We start from the raw sequence: 22,764 nt of genomic DNA, 5'->3' as shown, positions 1-22,764 counted from the left end.
TTGCATTTAAATAGTATCCTGAAAAAAATATATAGTATATAAAACAAACAAATGAATCAATAAAATAGGGATAATAATGTGCAGTGTAAAAAAAAGTTCTTACCAACGCAAATAATATATGATCATACATTTTAAAATATATTTACAATACGGTTATTGAATTATGTTTTGTTTATAATGTTAATATTGCTTCAAGAATTTGTATACACACATAAATATATTTTAATCGTTTTATAATTGGCCATAACAATTACTGCAATTTTACGATGCCCATTTTCATTGATTTTTGAACTTTTTGAGCACATTCATAGTATTCTATATATATTTTTTTTTGCTTACATATTTTTATTTTTTCGTTTTTTTTTTTTATTTTTATTGTTTTTATAATTTTTTGTGTTTAATGCATATGAACTTTTTCCTTCACTGATTAAGGTTTCTGTTTTTTCGAAATTGATGTTTTGTGGGTTTTCTTTATTTTTGTTTTCAGATTCAATATTATCAACTAATATATCGCCTGATACTTCATTTATTTCACTTTTTTCCTTATCTTCTTTGAATTCTATATGTTCCAATGGATCCTTTGCAATATCAATTGTGCTATTTAGGGTAGACTCTTTTTCTTCACTCAATTTATCATTAATTTTGCTCACTTTTTCATTTATGTCATTCTTTACTGAAATATCAGATTCATCCTTATTGCTCGAATTTGGTGAAGATACATTTAACAAGCCATTACTATTTTCTTCATTTTTATTACTTGATAAAATCTTGCCAATTAATCCTGTATAAATTTCAATATTTGCGTTTGTTTGTTTTTCATCATCTGTAATATCATCTCTTTTAAAAGTTTGATTTATTTTATTCGAGTCATTTATCTTTATACTAAGAAAAGAAGCATTAGATATAGGTTCTAAAATTTTATCAATATTAGAAATAGCGTTATTTGTTTCATTATCATACGAATCTAATGTTGGTTCTTTTTCTGGGAAAATATTTTCCCCCTCAGTTTTTTGAAAACCTTTATTCATAGGTTTTTTGGTACCATTTATTTTTTCTTTATTTTTTAAGTTATTATCATTTATTTTTATCTCGTCAATTTTTTCTTTTATTTCGTTACTTTTTGCATCTTGGTCTTTTGCTTTATCATCATTCAATTTAATTAAACTCGTCGAATCTTTATTAATATTATTTTTTTCAATAGTTTCAACTTTATTTGTATCTTCATTTTTACTAGATTCAGTTGAATCATTAAAGGTTGGCTTCTTCTTTTGATTCAAATTTCCTAAGAAGAATGGAAATGATACCTTATCCATTGATGCATTGACATCCTCCTTTTTATCGGTTGTTACATTTGTATTCTTTTCATTTTCACTTGGATTAGGGTTTATAATATCTATATTCGTATTTTTTTTCGGTAACTCTGCAACTTCGCTTATTTTTATATCAATGTTATTATTGTTATTAAATTTCTGATTGTAATTTCTGTCATTTTCTATATCATTATTACTAGATATGCTTGCATCCTTTTCTTCATCAATTTTAGAAAATGTATTAAAAGTAGGTTCATCAATTTGTGGCGTTATTTCTATTGTATTTTCATTATTTTTTTTTTGAGTCAAATTTGATTCAATAATACAATTATTTAATGCCATTTTATTTACATCTATAACACCAGACTCATTAGTCAAATTGAGTATTGAATTGTTTTTGTTCTCTTCGATTTTTGTGGTATCAGAAGCATCAAATTTGGTAAAGAATGGTGTTAATTTTTTAGAGGCATCAGATGATGGAAATGTGTCTATACTTTTTATATCGAGTTTGTTGTCTCCCTCGATGTGCTTATTATCACCATGTTTAATATTGATATTTATATCCTTAGTTTTCTTTTCATTATTTTTAATTTTATCATTTTTGATGTAATAATTATCATATATATTTGTTTTTAAAATTGTTAAATGTTTGTCTTCTTCGCTGTACGATGTTAATTTATTGTCATTCTTAATGACATCAGAACTGATTTTTTTATTTGAAGAATCATTTGAATCGTTTTTAGATGCATTAAATAAAATATTAGAATTATTTATTTCTAGTAAATTGTTATTATTTTTTTTACTCAACACATTTAATTCGTTATTACTTTCGGGTTTATTTTTATTATTGTTTAATGATCTATCTTTTTTAAGATTTTCAAAAAAGGATTTTCTTTGTTTAAATAATGAATTCGAATTTGGAGATTCACTTGAATTTACAGAATTAACATTGGAAACCTCATTATTTGGGTTTTCATTGCTAAGGGTAAGCCATTTATTAATTCGATTTTTATTCCTACTGCTGTTTTTAATCTTTGCATTATTGTTGTTATTTCTAGTGTTTTTATTAACTAAGAAATTCGAAGGATCAGTACAATCATTAGATCGTGATGTTCCTAATAATGTATTACAGTTTTTGATATTAAGAGAATTGCTGTTAAATTCATTTGAGCTATCACATACATCACCATAAGGTTTAATATAGTGTTCTGTATTATTATTATCATCAAAATAATTACTTACTGATAGACTGCCTAAATTACTAGAAAATATGGGTTCATTTTTATTACTTTCGTTGCTATATAATAAAAAATTATATGTATTTTGAGAAACCTTATTTGGATTATTTTCAGAATTATAATCCTCAACATCCTCGCTATTCAAATTTGAATTTATAACATTATTACTATTTTCTATAATTTTTAAATTGTTTAAGCATGTCGTGTTTTCTAATTTTTTTTTATAATTATTTGATTCATGTTTTTTGAAGAAGAGATTATTATTATTTTCATCGCTATTTTTATCTCCGTCGTTTTGTATGAGCACATGTTTCTTATTGTTCTTATCACCTACGATAGGATCGTTTAATATGGAACTTTTAAAAAAAATGTTGTGAAGAATATCATTGCTTTTGTTAAATTGAATTTTATTTTTGTCTGATGAGTATTCATCGTTTTTCATTTCCAATTTAGTGATCTTTATTTCGTTTTTTATTTCTTCACTTATATTTTTATCCTCTGTTTCTAACACCTTTTTGCATTCAATTGTTTCTTCGTTTTTCCTTGTTTGATCAATCTTATCATTATGATTTCCTTCCTTAATTTCCTTCGTTTCGTTCTCTCCCTCCTGCTTTATTTGAGGCTCAGTGATTTTGTTTTCATTTACTTGCTCTGGTTCTTTTTCTTCAACCTCTTTAACTTCTTCACTTTTTTCTACTTTATCCACGTCGTCCACTTCTTTAACTTCTTCACTTTTTTCTACCTTTTCAACTTCTTTCACTTCTTTAACTTCTTCACTTTTTTCTACCTTTTCAACTTCTTTCACTTCTTTAACTTCTTTCACTTCTTTAACTTCTTTCACTTCTTTAACTTCTTCACTTTTTTCTACCTTTTCAACTTCTTTCACTTCTTTAACTTCTTCACTGTTTTCTACCTTTTCAACTTCTTTCACTTCTTTAACTTCTTCACTTTTTTCTACCTTTTCAACTTCTTTCACTTCTTTAACTTCTTCACTTTTTTCTACCTTTTCAACTTCTTTCACTTCTTTAACTTCTTCACTTTTTTCTACCTTTTCAACTTCTTTCACTTCTTTAACTTCTTCACTTTTTTCTACCTTTTCAACTTCTTTCACTTCTTTAACTTCTTCACTTTTTTCTACCTTTTCAACTTCTTTCACTTCTTTAACTTCTTCACTTTTTTCTACCTTTTCAACTTCTTTCACTTCTTTAACTTCTTCACTTTTTTCTACCTTTTCAACTTCTTTCACTTCTTTAACTTCTTCACTTTTTTCTACCTTTTCAACTTCTTTCACTTCTTCAACTTCTTTCATTTCGTCACCTTTTTCTACTTTTTCTATTTTTACTTTCCTCTTTTGAATGTGGTTCTGATATGAAGAATTAATTATATTACCAGAATTGTCTGTATATGGTAAACTATCACCAAAAGATAAATTTATATTCATTACACTTGAATTATTTATCGTTGAATATTCAATAGAATTTATGTCTTTTGGTTGGGACGATGCTTTAGCATCATTTTCACTAATTAATTTAGTTTCATTTTTATTTAAAATGGTAAATGAATCTATTTTTTTATTTTTTATCAATGTTTTATTTTGTTCTTTTAAAAAATATTCACATTCTTTGTTATTTTTTTCTTTTATTTTACATTCTTCATATTGTTCTTTATTTATTTTCATTGCCTTTTTCATATGATTACTAGTATTTCTTTTTTTTTCATGGTGCTTTGTATTTTCAGACGTTTTTTTTTCAGATATTTTTTTTACATTTAATATATTTTTTTCTTCATAATTATTAATTTTTTCCCCCTTTTCCTTTGTAAAATTTATATCAACAATATTTTTTTTTAAGGTGTTCAAATTTGTAACTAACTTCGTTTTATTAACTCTGGGTTTTGTTCGATCAATTGTATTTGAGCTTTCCTTTACTGGATCACAATCATTTATAACATTTTTGTTGTAATTCATAATTTGGTGCGTATTATTAACAGTAGTATTAGTAATTGGTAGGGAAGTAACATTTATTGATGTTTTATTAACTGTTAAAATTGTTTTTGATTGCCTCATTTGTTCATTCTTTAAGAAATCATTTACTAATGATTCATTTTTCTGCTTTTGTTCTAAAGGTATGCTACTATTAATATCTTTATTTAACGTTTTTATGGATGTAAAATAATCAGAAGTTACATTTCTAATTTTATTCTGACCACATGTTTCCTTTTGTTTATTATTATTTTCATCAATATTAATCATTACATTTTCTTGTTTCTTTACCAAAACAGAAGTACTTAATTCCAATGTTGATCCTTTGTTTTTATCATTTTTCTTTATTTTTTCAATTTTTTTCATTTTATTTTCCCCTTCATTTTGTATAAGGTTGTTTGATAAAGTTCTAGATCTTTCCTTGTGTGTTAAATTTTTGTTCGATGAGACTTTTGTTTTATTATTTTTTTTAACTTCGAGTTGTTTATTTTGGTTAATTTCTTTATGATTGTTTTTTTCTTCAGATAATGTTTGAATTTCTTTTGCTGTCTCGATATATGAATCCTCATTTATTTCCTGTGATTCTTCGTTTTTTTTAATAAATTTATCGATTATTACATTTTCTTCTTCTTTGTTTTTTACTGCTTTAGAGTCTTTTTTATTTGAATGTTTTTCTAAATCATTTTTATTATCCTCATTTTTGATAGATATATTTTCATGCTTAGAAAACATCAATGATTTTGTTATCGATTTTTTATAAGTATCAACAATAATGATTTCTTTGGAATCTAAATAAGATTTATTGTTATTTGAACTATTTCGAAGATTTTCTACATCCTTTTTCTCATTAATTTCTTCATTTTTAATATATGATAATGAACTCAAATCTTTTGAAGTTTCAGAATTTTGGTCGTTTGATATATTTGCATTGGAAATGTCTTTTTTTTCATATAAATTATTCAATATTATTTTATTTTCACATTTATTTTGCTCATTTGGTATATTTTGAAAGCTGATAGAACTTTCTTGTGTATTTTGTTTTAATGCAAAATTATAAGTAAAATTATATTTATCTCTTTCCTTAGTTTTACCATTTTCATTTGATATATCTTTTTTATCTACTTTAGCTTCTTTATTTTTTTGGGGGGTGTTATTTTTCTTATTATTGGATCCATGTTTTTTTTCATATTTTTTAATTCCAGAATGAACAAAGCTCAAATCTTCACTTATATTATTATATGATATGGGAATAATCTTTGTTGCATTTTTATTTTTTCGATGATCAACATCTTCAAAACTTAAAGAGTATTGATTATTGTCATCTTCATCAGTGGAATAATCTGTTTTTTTTTCTATACATATATATTTTTTATTTTTATAATGAGTTAAATAATATTTATAATTTTTGTCATATGTGTTTAGTTGGTTATTCTCCAAATCTATTTGTAAAAATAAAAGGTTTTCTTGATGTTCTTTATTTTGATTTCCATCAATTATTATTTTTAACGCTCTTAATCGTCTTTCTATATATCCTTTTTTCCTTTTTTTAATGCATGTGTAAATAATAGAAGAAAATAATTCTAATACAAATAATGGAATGAGAGAATAAAATAGAGAAAATATAAAATCATCATAAAAAATATTAAGTATATAATCAATGCGTACTATTCCTAAAAATGATAAACCTATTGAAGATAATATAGAAAATAATACTACTATATATAATATCAAGCTTGTAAATGTATTAATAACTAATGCATATAACGATATTGTTGTTGATATAAAAAATATAAAAAATAGTACTATTTGATGATATAAAAATAATAATATACAAAAGAGGGTTTTTATCCCAAGTACAAATACTAAAAATGTGAAATTTATTCTTGCCCAATTTTTTTTTTTCGAAAAAGAAAATCGGTTGCTTTCGATATCTTTTCTTTTCGTCATTTTGATATCAATATGTGACTAATTATTGTCTTTAAACAAATTATATATACTTTCAAAAAAGGATACATAAATTAATACATATATACGGGAATACAAACCTGCTATACGAAAATATACATACATGGACATACATACACACACTACAAAAAATAACAACCAAATAGATACATATATATACTGCAATATAAAATGCCACAAAAATACAAAAATGCAAAAAAACAAAAAAAATATAACAATAATAAGCAGTATTATTATTTAAAAATGTATTGTTTTGCTAATTGTATTTCTTTATATATATTTCACAAACAATGTAAATATATATGTGGCTATTTTACAAATAAAATATAAAACTAATTATTTTTTTACAACTACATAACAAAATGAAAAAGAATTATCATTTTTAATGAATATTTCCATTGTTATAATATATTAACATAAAATTGAAAATATAAAAACACGAAAAAATATCGCGAAAGGAGAAACATTATAAAGAGGAAAAAAATACTACAAAGTGGCAAGTATGTACAAACAAAATAATAATATAAATAAAATTAAATGAAACATACAATATATGTAAAATAAAGCAAAATAAAATGAGGTATACTAAACATTCGGAAATATATTTGAACTAAAAATTATATAAATATTTTTTTATGGGTATTATGCATTTTTGCCTCCAATATATATACAACTCATGTATATATTTTTTTACAAAAAAATAAGAATATGTGTCTAAGATAGTAGTCGATCTAAATTCTAAATATAAAACAATTTCATACTTAATAGTTCTGTTACACTATATATAATAATATATATATTATTATGTGTATAATTTATTATTTATTATTTTTTTTTGGTTGCATTAATTTTACGGATATGTTCAAAAATACCCATTTATCGCATTTTCCTTTCTTTATTTTTCTCTTGACAATTTTAATATATTTTATAATTAACAAATTACTAATTGTTGAATTTTCTATTATTTTATTATTATGTGGCAATACTCTTTATTTTGTTTATATATTTTTATTGTTTATTATAAAAAAAACAAGTGAACCAATAAAACAAATATTTTAATTTTATAAGTAATTATTTATGCATGTGCATTATCGTTGTGCAATTACACTTGTAACGAAATAGCACTTAATTTTTTTATGTTAAACTAGGAACAGTGCTACATAATAATACTGCTATTATTTATTTTCCCCCTTTATTTATTCGCATACCTATTCAATAATTTACTTAATTATTGATTTTTTATCATTATTTTAGTTTGTTTTAATATAACTTATTAGTATTTTGCAATCACTATTTTACGTTTAAAGATTTTTTTTTATCTTGGACAGAAATATAAGTTATATGCATAAGTAAGGTTTTAATAACATTCAAAAAAGAAAACCCCACGAAAAAATATATGAGAAATTAGGTACAACAAATGCCAAAGTGTAAATATATTGAAATATTTATATATTTATATATTTTCCACAATAAACTAAAAAGTTCAAATAAATTTATTTAAACCCTTATTGTATATATAAATTATTTTCTTATGTTCTGTTTGCATAATAAATTAGACAATATCTATAATACATTTATTGGGTAAAAAGTTGTTTAACTATTTTCTTCAAATAATTGAAATGCTACCTTAAAACTTAAATTATAATTTTTATACATTCACATATATGTGGAATGTGTAGAACGGACGGTGGTGTATTAAATCAATAATATATTTTATTCTATATTCATAATATTGTATACCTCTTTATATAGTATTCATTAAAATGTTAAGTATAATATAAAGAACCCGATTTTCCATAAAAATTGGTGCATATTACATATATGTAATACCCTCAATTTTATTAATTTTTATTATTTTTATGTAAATATGAACAACCAAGTTATATAACATTTTGTGCGAATTTTTTACTAAAAAAAGCTCAAACAACAACATTACATATATTTTTATATTCTATTTTATATTGTTAATGATGTATACAACAAACACTATGATATTTCTGACTTTAGGATTTTGTTTTTTTATTTAAAAAAATATAATGTAATCCTTAGTGAAACGCTATTTTCCACTAGCGAAATAAAAATTTAATACATTTTTAAATCCTATAATATTTTGCATAATTTTTTATATAAAACAAGTAATTTAATAAAAATTGCTAAACAAAATAAACAACAAATATATATAAGAATAAAAGGTGCAATTTTCATGGGGCTATAAGGGAATGGGATAATAATGTTTTTTTAATACTCATAGGTTTTTTCGGCGACAATATATACATAACATGTTATATATATTTTTAAACTGATTATGCATATTTTCTTAAATATAAATAAATATTTATTTTTTGTTTATTTATATAATATGTTGAAATGATGTTTTTGAAAATTGTAAAAATTTGAATAAGTTTATGTAAATTTTGAAAAGAGAACAAATAAGAAAATTATTTTATTATAAATAAAAAGATTATATATATGCGAGAAATTAAACACTAACTTAACGATATAGTGATACATTTGTGTTAAGTCAGAAACAACTGTAAAATTCATTTTTTTATAAAACGTTGTATATATGTATATATATAATTTGAAAGTTATATAGAAAAGATGGAAGAAGAAAGAAGAAATGATGTAACCTATTATAACAGTAATAATATTCTTGAAAAAAATGATAAATTTTTTAATTATTACATAGGCCAGAATATAATTAACGAAAATGAGATTGATGAATTTATGGAAATAATAAATAAAGAATTGCCCATTACTTTTAGGGTTTTAAAGAATAATAAATTTAACAATTTTATTCATGAAAATATTAAAAAAAAGTTAGAAGGCATATGTAAAAATAATTACTCTATAACACAATTAAATGAAGATGATCATATTTATGAAATTTATTTAACAAGATCACAAATAAAGAAAGATGAAAATTATAAAAATTTATATAGTTACTTAATAAATTTAAATGAAAGTGGGTATATATTCAGGCAGGAACTAGTAAGTATGTTACCTGTTTTATTTTTGAAATTGCAAGAAAACTTTTTTGTTTTAGACATGTGTGCTGCTCCGGGATCAAAAACAGCGCAAATAGTTGATTATATGCACTTAATAGCTAATAAAAAATATAAAAACTATTTAATAAATAAATTTATTCAAAATAACCACAGCAAATTGTATAAACATATTGGGAAGGGTGATGGTGAAAGTGGTGAAGGTAGTGAAATTAGTGAAAATAAAAGCAGCGAAAATGATGAAAATAATATCGTTACAATGCTAAACGAGAGCACTGATACTTTCCATAGTGCAATGGAAAACCAAAAGAAAGAAATTGACGTTAAAGATCCAGTAAATGAAGAAAATGAAAGCAAATATAACAAGGATAATGAAGAAGACATATACAAAACTTACTATAATATATTAGAAAACAATTTGTATGATGATGAATTTTTTAAGTATATTTTAAATGCTGATCATAATTTATATAATGAATATAAAAAGTTAATATCAAATAATAATCCTACAGGAGTTGTTGTTGCAAATGATGCAAATTTTAAAAGATGTTGTATGTTATTTCATCGTTTGAAAAATATACATAGTAATTGTTTAATTGTAACAAATAACAATGCAGTTATTTTCCCATATTTATATTTGAAAAATAAATTAGATAATAGTTTCGAGAAAATATATTTTGATTCAGTTTTATGTGATGTACCATGTAGTGGTGATGGAACATTACGAAAAGATCGAAATATATGGATAAACTGGAATCCGTTAAATGCTTATAATTTATTTCAATTGCAAGTTAATATTTTAAAAAGATCAATTGAATTAGTAAAAGAGGGGGGTTATGTTATATATAGTACTTGCTCATTAAATCCTATTGAAAACGAAGCAGTTATATGCGAAGTATTTAATTTGTTAAATAATGGTGAATCTTTAAAATTAATTAACTTTGAAAATGAATTAGTTAAAAAATTAAATTATAGAGAAGGCTTAACAGAATGGAAACTATTAATAGATGACAAATGGTTTAATACTTATGACGAATTTATTGATTATTTAAAAAGCATTCAACCTGAAAAATTTAAAAAAATATATGAAAAAATTAAAAATGGTATGTTTACTCCTAATAAAGAATTTATGGAAAAAATTAATTTAAAATATGTTAAAAGATTTTTTCCACATCATTATAATGCTGGCGGTTTTTTTATCGCTTTAATTGAAAAATGTGGGCAGGTCCAATGGAAAGAAAGAAGTAAACATGATGTAATAAAAAATATTATAAAAGCAAAAGGAGCCGATTTAAATGAATTGGAAAAAGAGGCAATCATTCATAGGTATAAAAATAAAAAATACAAAAAAAAAAAAAACAAAAAAAAAAAAAAAAATGAAAAAATTAATAATATACACCATCCCAATGAAATTTCTGAAGCAGTCGAAAAAGAACATAATGATATAATTCCCCACGATAAGCATATACAAACAGAAAAACAAATGACAGGAAATGATGAAATAACTAAAAGTTATAATATGGTAGGTAGTGATGAATTTATGAATGATTATAATATGGTAAATCATTTTGATATAATAAAAAACAACAAAAATGGAGAAATGGATGAAATAACTGATAGTTATAATGTAGTAGGAAGTAGCAACATATTAAGGGCAAGTATTCTGACTCAAAACCCGAGTTCATCAGGATATGATATCATAGAATTGATAAATAAAAAGAGTGAAGAAAAATTGAACAATTACATAGGTAATAACGTTGCCAACGAAAATGTAAATGAAAAAGACTTTGAAGAAATGGAAAAAAATGAGGAAGAACAGAAAGAAGAAAGCGAGGAGGAAGAATGGGAAGAAGTTGGAAAAATGGAAAACATGAAAAATGTTGAAGAAGAGAAGGATATAATTGTAAACATTGATAAAGAACGATACACAAATTACGAATATAAAGATGAATTCAATTTGTGTGTTGGCTCTGAACGATTGAAAAAACAACAGGAATATATACCTCTAAATTACTACGAAAGTTTATTAAAATCAAATGATTTATTAAATAAAATAAAAACGTATTTTAATTTAAATGATGACTTTTTATCAATAAAAGATAATTTATATATTCATTTGAAAGATGATAATAATTCTAGTAAATTAGGAATTAATGACAGAATAAATTCGAATATTAAAAAAATAAATTTTGTTAGTAACAATACTAAAAATGTTTTGGAAAGTTATACCAAAATAAAATTAAAAATTATCAGTGCGGGAATAACAGTAATTCAAGTGGATAAAAATAAAAAAAATAATGTAGAAAATTATTATAGGATTAATTATAGTGGATGCATAAATTTTATGAATTTTTTTAAAAATATAGATGATTTTTTATTAAATACAAAATATAGGCAAGATATTATTAAAAATTTTTTTTCTACTGTTTATGAAAATAAGGAAAGAGTATTTGATTTTGATTCATATATGAATAAATTAATAGGTGAAAGAAAAAGCGTGATGCAAAAAAGTAGTTCAAATAAAAATGGAAAAGAAACAAAAGATGAATTAGATGAAAACGTATTATGTAAAAAAGAAACTGAAAATGTTGCCCCTATTTCTAAGGACGATAAAAATGAAACAAGTCATAACAATATTGGCCAAGAAAATAATTTTACAACTGATATGGAAAATAATAGCACACTTGGTGATACAAACATTATATGGGTCAAAAGTGATGTCATATTGGATCTAATAAAAGTAGATAAATCTAAAATAAATAGCATAACTAATGAGACAATAAAACAAACTGAGCAACTAAATAAATATTCACCTAATGTATTATTGACACTGAATAAAAATAAACAAATTCTAGCTATCCCATCGAACAAAGGAAATATTTACGTGGATATTACAATTGATAAAAATTCCATTATGATGCTTCCCTACATATTAAACTAAAATTCGAGGGATATATCCACTGACATATGCATATATTTTATATATGGATATATTATCACACCCATTTTCATGACATATTTATATAAATTTACACATATTTTTTTTACAACAAAACTGTCATATTTTAAAAGAAAATTATTTTCGCTAATATGGCTAACATAAATATTATCATTTTTTTTTTTAATTGTTTTTGTTTTATCAATTTTGCAAGAAATGTTGAATATAATTCACAAATAGAAAGAAAACCGAACAATATTTTTAATATTTAATTTTTAAATTATAAATTTTTTTATCTTATTCAACTTATATAATTACATGAACGCGATATTTTAATATTCCATAAAAAGAATGAAAGGAAAAGGCCTTTATGTAAATATTATTAAAACAATTTAATCATATATGTGATTATTAATATTACTATATTTTATTATAATTTATCACGATTAAATATAAAAAATAACTATAAAAGTTTAATACATAAAAATATAGATTTGACAATGGAAAACAAATGATCCATGCCACATGAACAAAAAAAAAACACACAATAGTAAAATTATAATTTGTATAGCATGTATAATTATCCTCATTTTGTATGCATTAAGTACATAAAACAGTACTTTTATTTTATTTATTATTAAGTTTTGGAAAGGATATGCAATTCGTAGAATTAATCATCAAGGGGTATTATATATACAAACTTATTTTGAACCCATATTTACGAACATATTTTGATCTATATCGTCATCACTGTTAATAATATTGCAAAAATTATTTGCTGAATAGGGAATTTTCCCAATATCCTGTAATGTTGACATATGTTTTGTTTTTTTTTCAATTGATTCACTGTTCATCTTTCGAATGTTTTCATTTTTTTTTTTTTTATAATTTTTCAAATTTGAATTATAGTGTGTATCTTTTTTAGCATCTATATTATTGTATTTTTTATTTTCTTTACTTATTTTTATACTATTAGTTGATTTTACATTTTTTTTTTCGAGTAACTTTTTTTTGAGTTCTTCTATAAACATTTTTTTGCGATCGTTTTGAATATCAGTTACTACACTATTATTTTCCCTTTTTATATAATTGGGTTTTTTTTCATGTGTATTTCGAATTTGCGTTTTTGGTATCTCTTTTTTTTCTGATTTGTATTTGTTATTTAAATTATATGTTTTGGTATTTTGGGGTTCTTGATATATATCAATACTGCTATGTCTACTACTACTAATAATACCACAGTTATTGTTATTATTAATTTGATTAATTGGAAATTGTTTCGCTAAATTCTTTTTAGTTTGTAAATTAATTTTCTTTAGACCTTCACTCGGTGTATTTTCATGGGTATTAAATACATTTTCAATATATTTTGATTCGAACAAAATGGTGGGATTTACATTAACAGTTTGATATTGCGAAATAGCGTTTTGAACAGCTATATCATTTTTTTCAAACTCATTAAATGGAATATTAGATAAACTGCTATTTTTATATACGTTATACGAATCAATATTACTTACAAGATTTTTTGGCAATTTATATATATCCATTGAATTTATTCCAATATTAGAACTTTTTAATTCATCCGAGTTATTAGAATAAAATGATGAATCATTTTGATCATGATAAAAAATTGAATTTATTTTATTATTTCTTTGTGTATCATTTATGTTGCTATTTTGATATGAAGAATTATATGAAACTGACTTCAACTCATTTAAATTTGTAATTTTATATTCCTGATTTTTCACATGTTTGTTTTTTATATAATTTTTTTTATTTATTTCTTGATTAACTTCATTATTCACTTCATCCCATTTTTGATTATTATATTCATCATTAATTCCATCATCCGTAAATACCTGTATATCATATTTACTAATATTATTTTGTGGTGTATTAAGAAATATGTCTTGTTTATTATTTTCTTTAGATATATAACTTAGTGTGCTACTATTTAATGCATGCTTAGACGCATTTGAACATTTTTCCGAATTAAATATTTCTAATTTATTTTTATATTGATTATAAATTTGATCATTTGATACATGTTTATTATTGCCCTCATTATTTTCATTTGTGGATGGGTTAATTTTAATACTAGGAAAAATACTACCTTGTTTGATTAATTCTATAAAAGATTCATTTGTATTTATTTCGACATGTTTAATAGAATCTTCATATTCACTGATTTGATTATTTTCTATTTTTTTTTCATTTTTTAGTAAATTTTTCAAACTTTTTTGTGATTCCCATTTTGTTAAACTTCTATTTTCAAAATATTCAGATGCATTTGACGACATGCTTGAATTGGAATCTTGATGTATCACATCATTAACAAAATTACTTGTATCGGATACATCACTATCTTCAGTACTACCTGTATCCATATAGATATTGTCTTTTTTTAATGAATATTCATTTTTTTCTAAATCAATACTATTAGGGCACCATGAATATGTACTAATTATGTTATTAAAATGTTGGATATAATATGAATTATTGAATGAATTAATTATATGTTTATTATCATTTTTTTCATTTTTTATTATACGGCATTTATTATAATACCTATTTTTAATTTTCATTTTTTCTTCTTTTTCATTTTCTTCACTTGAAAAATTATATCTGTTTTTCTTTAAAAAACCTGATATCATCATTTCATTATTTTTGTATGTATTTTTTTCTGAATGATCACTACGTTTTAATTGGTTTTGTTTATTATTAGATGTTTTTTTTTTTTTCACATTACCAAATGCATTTGCACTATCATTACTGTTACTTTCACTTTTACTTTGATTTTTGCTGGTACTACTTTTATTACTATTATTTTCACTCTTACTACTACTATCACTTTTGCTGCTATCATTGGAATTAGTATTTTTTTTTGTTGCATTTTTTAGTTGATTATCAATTTCATTTTGGCTATTTAATTTGTTTAATATTTCATCTATTTGTTTGTCTAATGTTTCATCATTTTCTTTAATCAATTTTATAGATTGTCCATTTTTTATTTCAAAATCATTAGAATGTTTATGCGTATTAGAATTTTTGAAAAAATTGTGCAAAATTTTTTTTTCTGAGTCTGGATAATTTTTATTTTCAAAAGAATTATTATTTTTCAAAAAAAAAGAATTAGTTGATGTGCTTCTATTTCTACTGTTTGATTTTTCGTTATATATATTTTGATGGGTTAAGTAATATTTTCCGCTTAGTGAAAGTATGGAAGTATCATTTAATTTTTCTGTATTTTTATTTCCTTTTGTAATTTCTTTTTCTTTATTTGATTGAATATTTATATTGTTTTTTGCATCTGGCGATTGAGTAATATTCGAATTGTCCTTAATTTCATAACTTATAAAATTATTATTATTATCATTCACATTATTAAATGTAATTTTTTTTTTTTCATTTTCTTCGTTATTATATAATTCTAAATGTGTATATTTTTTTAAATCATCGATATTTTCATCGCTTTTATATTTAAAAGATTCGTAAAACACATCACTACCAGCTAACAACTCGGTTAAATCATTTTCTGTTGATGAGTTTGTTTCTGATATTTTATTTCGAAATCCATAAACATCATTAAATATATTTTTATTAGGTTGATAAATTTTTATTTTATTTTTATTATCAAGTATATCATTTTTGTCTATATTTATGGTTTTGCTATCGTTGAGAATGTTTGATATTTTTGGGGATGTTTGGTGACCAAGATTACGAATAGAATGTGGACTGTTGCTTATCATTAGATTTATATTTGGTTTTTTTATAATTTCTTGGCTCATTTGATTTTTCTGATATTCTTGTGAATGGTTTTCATTGTTTATTAATTCAAAGACTGAATTTTCAATGTTGTTATTTTTATTTGAGTTTTCTAAGTCATATATGCTATGATATATATCATCGTTTCCGTTAGTAATGTTTTGCATATTTTGTTTATATTTAATAGTATTTTCATCTTGCTCATTGGTGGTAAATAAATTATTAGAAACTTTTTTATCTTTGGATAAAAATAGAGAATTGTTTTCCTCATTTATATTGGAATATAAATTGTCATATTTATTACTTAACGAACCAATGCATGAAACAGGGTTATTCATTTTTGTTTTAGATATATTTTTTTCTAAATTTGTATGGTTTTCGTTTTTTTTTAAGTTTGTTAATTTAATTGGAATATAATTCATTATGTCCTCTTTTATCTTTTCTAAAGTATTTAATTTTTTAACATTATATATATTAGATGTATCATGTTTTTTTTCGTTAGTTTTTACATTAACATTCATAAGTTTTGTATTATAACTCCAGTTTTTTAAAAGATCAGTTTTGTTTAAAAAATTATTATCACAACTATTACTGTTGCTATAATTGCTTTTCAATATGCTCATATTAAGAAAATTTGTTGAATTATTGTTATATAAATTTGAGAAAAATGCATTTTCCTTATTTATTTTTTTGTCCAATTCTTTAAATAATTTGCTTCCATCATATGTATCATAATATTTTGACAAATTATTCTTTTCGTTGAAACTACTAAATAAGTCAATTTTTTTCAGAAACGTATTTTTTTTTTTTATGTATTGTTTATCATTATTATTCTGTTTTAATTTGTGTATGAATTCTGATGTATTATAAGTATGTTTTATTTTGTCTACTTCTGTTTCTTCAGCATTTTCCCTTTTATTATTATTCCTATTGATAACTACTTCATTATATATATTTATATTATATGAATTATTATTTTCTAAATATTTATTAATATAATCTAATAGGAAGGTATCATTAAATTCATTGTCATCTATACCTATATTGCTAGAAGAGGATAAATATTTTTTTAAATTTTTTATAAGATCATAATTATCAATATTATAGTTATTACTATTACTTATATTATCATTTGATATATTCTTAGTTGAATAATTTTTTTCTTCAATTCGTTTTATATATTCTGAATTATATCCATACTCCTTTTCATAATTATCATCGTCATATTGATCTATTATTATTTGTTTATGTTCATCATGCTTTCCTTGTGTTTTTTTCTTTGAGTCATAGTTTATATTATTGCTATATATACAAAAGTTTTCAACAAAATTATTTTCTTTTTTACCATTTTTTTTGTGATGCTTATGGTTACTACTACTGTAACAGTTGCTATGGTTTCTTTCATTACTTTTATTTTTGTTTATATTTGTCTTTTTCATGAATTTAGTATCCTTTATAGAATTGTATAAATTTTTGATTTCATCAGTTTCTTCGCCTTCTTTTTCCTTCAATTTATTTTTATCTTTTTCATCCTTCACATTACCATAACTACTTAACACATGCTCATTATTATGTTTTGTTTCCTTTATGCTGGATGAAAGATTAAAACACGATTCAAATAACAAATTATGATTACTGGTTTGTTTTTTTTCGGAAATTGGATCGTTATCAATATACTCCTTTAAAGAGTTATAAGGTAACTCAGTAAGCTCTTTAATTTTTTTGTTTTCTTTTTTAAGGCATTCAATGCTATCTTTAGTTTTTGTCTTTGGTATAGTAAATTCATCAAGTTTTGATGGAGATGTTAGAATTTCTCTAATATTTAATTTTTTTACATCAGTTAATTCTTTAGTGGTGTACATTCCTTTGTTTGACATATTTGATTCTGAAATAATATTGTCTAATATATCGGTACATTTTTTATTTTTTGTCATAGAATCACTCTTGTTAGTTTGAAGTGTTTGAATATTTAGACTTTGATAAAATTGCTCATTATTATTCGAACCGTCAATTATATTTGAAATATTTTCTTTATATGCACTCTTTCTAGTGTTTGAATAAGCCCCTACTTCATAATTTTGTTTATTATCCATAAGATTCGAAGAAGAAAGCGAATTCACTTTTTCAGTTTGAACATTTTTAATAAAATTACTTAAAATTTCATCAAAATTATTAATAAGTTCAATTTCCGATTCATAGTATAAATTACTAGATAAGGCATCTGCAAAACTTTCCTTCATGAATTCATTTCCAGTGTTTTGAATAATTAATGTTTCCGCATATTTTAATAAATCATTAAAATTTATATTTTCACTATTACTTTTGTATTTGTCTTGTATTAAAGTACCATCTGCATCTTGCAGGTTAAAACCATTAAATTTAAAATTGTTATTTTTTAAAATATTTATATCACCAATTTTATTAAATTTCCAATTTTCTATAATAGCATCTATATTATTATTATTATTGATGTTATAATTTTTTATATTGTTACTTTTGTTTTTATAACCATATGAATTATTTAATATAATTGAATTTTCCTTATTTTCGTCTAAAATATGTGTCCCTTTTTTTTCTAAATCATTATAAGTATAATCATTAAATAAAAATTTTGCATTATCATTTATTTTGTTATTATATTGATAATAACTATTAGTATTTTTTTTGTTTTCTTGAGTATATTCATCTATTTCTTTTATAAGACTTTGTAAAATATCGGAAGAATTTATTGCAATATGGTTATTTAATAATTTGTGTATCCTATGATTGTGAGCTAAGGATGATAAAAATAAGTTTATATTATTATTATTATCCTCAATAAAGAATTGCATATTAGATATATCAAAATAACAGATATCATCCCCATCGATATTTATATCCTCTAAAAAATTATTTATTATTCCATTTAATGAATTGCCATTATTATTATTAGGTAATAAATCACCACTTAAAAGTGATGAGGATTTTAAGGGGGAATAAGGTTGTACAATTTTGTTTATAATATTTATATTGTTACTTAAAACTTGTGTAATATCAAATAATTTTATGTCACCTTGTTTTTCAATACTATTACTTTGATAAAAATATTTTTGTATTTCATTTGAATTTTTAAGCAAATGATAAAAATCGTTGTTAAACTTCTTACAATCTAGATTTTTGCACGTCAACCATTCATTATATACTCTATCAATAATACCAGGATAGTAATACCAAAAATAGTTTTCGTCCATTTTATTACATTTATCTGGAGAAATGTTGGGAGATGCTGAATAAATAGGTATGTTAAAATATTCATTAGTACAATTTGTAAATATTGAATTTGATTTATTAAAGTTCTTTTTTTTATTTATCCAATAAAAAGATGAATCATTTTCTTTTTCTAATGTACCCATAAAAATTTGATTACTTAGATTATTGCTATCAAATTCACTTTTATATGATGGAGTAATATTATCGATGGATTTACTTATATTATGCATATCATTCATTTGAGAATTCGATTTCGTTTCGTTTTTCTTTATATTACTACAATTACTTATGGCTTCATCATTTAGTATATTTGTATCTATTTTCAACTCACTTGACATAGACAATTCATTGGATTTGTTTTCCCCTAAATTATTAAAACCTTTGTCATTTGTTTTGGCATTTGTATTGTTGATTTCTGATTCTGAATCAATTAATTTATTAAGTATTTTCTTTTTATTTAAATAATATATTAAATCGTCATAATTTTTTACTAATACCCCAATTATATGTGAATATTTGCTATAGAACAATGAATTTGAATCACTATTCGAATATTCGCAATTTGTTAGATAATAGTAATTATTTAGGGTTTTGTTACCCTTACGTTTATTTTTGTATAGTTTTTCATCTTGAATATTTGTTACCTTTTTAAGTAATAATCGAGAATTTTTCTTTATAATATTTTTGTAACTGTTAGTATTATTATTATTACAACTTGATACATGTTTATTTTTTATTATTTCTGGTTCACCAGCAATGCTTAGAGAGTTACTGGACATATCAGATGATGTATCAATTACATCTAATACAACGTCTCTGTTTCCATTATTATTGTACTTGGATGTTTTATTTTTGAAATTTTTTTGTTTCTGATAATTTGAATAGTGATTATTATTCCCTTCATTAGCATTATGTTTTATTGCATAATTTATATCTTCATTTGTTAAATTGTTCGAGTCTATAATTGTATTTAATAAAAGTTGTTTATAAAAATGAAATTCGTTATACATATATTTGCGTATGTCTATCTCTACAGGTTTACTGTTTTGTTTATAAGCGTGTAATATTTGGTTATTATCACCCAAACATAATATATATTTATCCTGCTTAAAATATATTTCGCCATTAGCACATTCATTAAAACTTTTGGTGGGATATGGAAAGACATTTGAAAAATATATCTTTCTTTGAGCAAACAATCTAGATAAAAAAATTTTATTTGAAAAGAAAACATAAAATGTGTATAATAAATTAAGTGCCAAAAAAAATATTAAATATGTCATATAAAATAAATAAATATTGTTAAGTAATTTGTTAGTTCCTTGTGCCTGCATATTTACTATTATTTTATTATTTATTGGATGATTTATGGGTAAAGATGTAGATACTATAATAAGATTCGTTATTGTTAAACTCGTCTGAATAATTAGCATTAAAATATTACTAAATGACCGCAAAGTATATGTTAAAAAACTGCTTACAAATAATATTATAGAAAAAATTGTAAGTAAATTACTCTCTAAAGCTATAAATATAAAGAAAAATGCTAATACCCCAAATGAAAAAATAAGGCATACGTCAAGAAAATTAAAAAGAGTGATTACATTATGATATATCCAAATATGTTTTTGTCTGTATTTTGTTATACCCCTCAATGAAATCATATATGTAAATAAAATTAATGCATAGAAAAGACAAAGACATGTTTCTAGCATTAGCAAATTTCTGTTTGCATTTATAATTATATTATCATTTTGTCCTACAACAATATTGCCTATCACATTTTTATTAATATTCGCATATGAAAAAGATGTAGCTATAGATATTAAAATAATTGCGATAATCGAATTCAACAATACCATATTAGAAAGAGCATATTTTAATTGCATTGATATCATAAATAATAATATTGATAATAGAATTCCCATCCACTCATTCATAAAAAAAAATATTATTAATAATGTAAAAAACATACAACTAAATATACAATTTATGTCTCTAAACTGAAATAATCTTGAAATATATTGCTTTTTATATGATTCTTTATACGAATTTAATACATTTTTCATTATATTATTTATTTTTACTTTTACTTTTTCTAATTTTTCGGGAAGATTTTCTTTTGACAAATAAAGTTTGTAACGATTCGTATTTGTATCTTGATTATGTTTGGTGCTATTTATTTTTATGTCGTCATTTTGGCTATCATTAATTTCGTTCTTTTCATAATGCTCATTATATTTATAAAGATTTGTATTCGAATTATTATTACTACTTTTTTCTATATATATTTTTGGCGTTTCTAAATTTTCTCTTTCTTCTATGGTTTCATTGATTTTTATTTCTTCTGATTCTATATTATTATCAACATCATGAGATAATAATTTGCTATAACTCATAATTTTATTGTATTCTGTATCGTTAACATCTAAGCTTTTGTTAAAAATATCTATGATTTTATTTTCCTCCTCAATCCTTTTTTCTAGAATATCGTTTTTATCAAAATATTCACTTGTTCCCAGACTAATATCGTCTGGTTTTTCCCCATCTTCTTCTTCTATCATTTCAAATAAATTGTCATGGAAATTTATTGCATTCTCTATATCCCTTGAATTTATATTACTTAATTTATACATATTTTATGTTTTGTTTTACGTATATTGAACCTTATTCGTTTGGGGTTTCTTTTTGATTTCCAATGTGGAATATAGCGTATACACTATTTTATATAAAATAGTGAATATTAAATATCCAATTTTTGTTTTTTTTTTATTTTATTATTTTGTCTTTTTTTTCAAATCAAACATTCTCTTGATGATAGCAATATATTCAGTGTGAATTATAAAAAATATTTGAACCATGTAATATTAATAAAACAAAAAATTACAAATAATGCATATGATGCATAGTAATGATGTGAAAAATCAAGAGAGTATTAACAAAACAAATGAAACGAAAGCATCACAAAAAAAATATTAATATAAATAAAAATAGAACAGTTCTATTCTTATTAAATAGTATTCTCATATCCTGAAAACAAATAAATATATATACATATAGCTTTCCTTTTTTATGCACAATCATAAATGGGTATACATAAATAAAAATTTAAAAAGTTAATATTATTTCTCTCCAATCTTTGTATGCCAAAAAATTTTCATTTTATATTAAATATAAAAAAAAATGCGACAATAGTAATGATAATTACAACAAATTGATAATAAGACAAATAAATTTAATTTTTTTTAGCAAAATGTGCAAAAAAGTTAAATACAAAATGATAAATATATATAAATATTTATAAAATTGT

The 22,764-nt window shown here is 22.5% G+C and overlaps 3 protein-coding genes across 3 annotated transcripts; 1 reads left to right on the top strand and 2 right to left on the bottom strand.

Moving 5' to 3' along the window:
* Positions 1 to 335: 335 nt before the first annotated feature.
* PBANKA_0802000 (conserved Plasmodium protein, unknown function) lies at positions 336 to 6,476 on the bottom strand (the record flags this gene model as incomplete). Its single annotated transcript, XM_034564166.1, has 1 exon — positions 336 to 6,476. The coding sequence occupies one exon, from the start codon at positions 6,474 to 6,476 to the stop codon at positions 336 to 338; it is 6,141 nt and encodes a 2,046-aa protein (XP_034420990.1).
* A 2,619-nt stretch (positions 6,477 to 9,095) lies between these two features.
* Positions 9,096 to 12,440, top strand: PBANKA_0801900 (methyltransferase, putative; the record flags this gene model as incomplete). Its single annotated transcript, XM_034564165.1, has 1 exon — positions 9,096 to 12,440. The coding sequence occupies one exon, from the start codon at positions 9,096 to 9,098 to the stop codon at positions 12,438 to 12,440; it is 3,345 nt and encodes a 1,114-aa protein (XP_034420989.1).
* A 698-nt stretch (positions 12,441 to 13,138) lies between these two features.
* PBANKA_0801800 (conserved Plasmodium protein, unknown function) lies at positions 13,139 to 22,090 on the bottom strand (the record flags this gene model as incomplete). Its single annotated transcript, XM_034564164.1, has 1 exon — positions 13,139 to 22,090. The coding sequence occupies one exon, from the start codon at positions 22,088 to 22,090 to the stop codon at positions 13,139 to 13,141; it is 8,952 nt and encodes a 2,983-aa protein (XP_034420988.1).
* Between the last annotated feature and the right edge of the window lie 674 nt (positions 22,091 to 22,764).

This window comes from Plasmodium berghei, assembly GCF_900002375.2.
Source record: "Plasmodium berghei ANKA genome assembly, chromosome: 8".
Classification (NCBI taxonomy): domain Eukaryota; phylum Apicomplexa; class Aconoidasida; order Haemosporida; family Plasmodiidae; genus Plasmodium; species Plasmodium berghei.
This window is presented reverse-complemented; position numbering and strand designations above follow the sequence as displayed.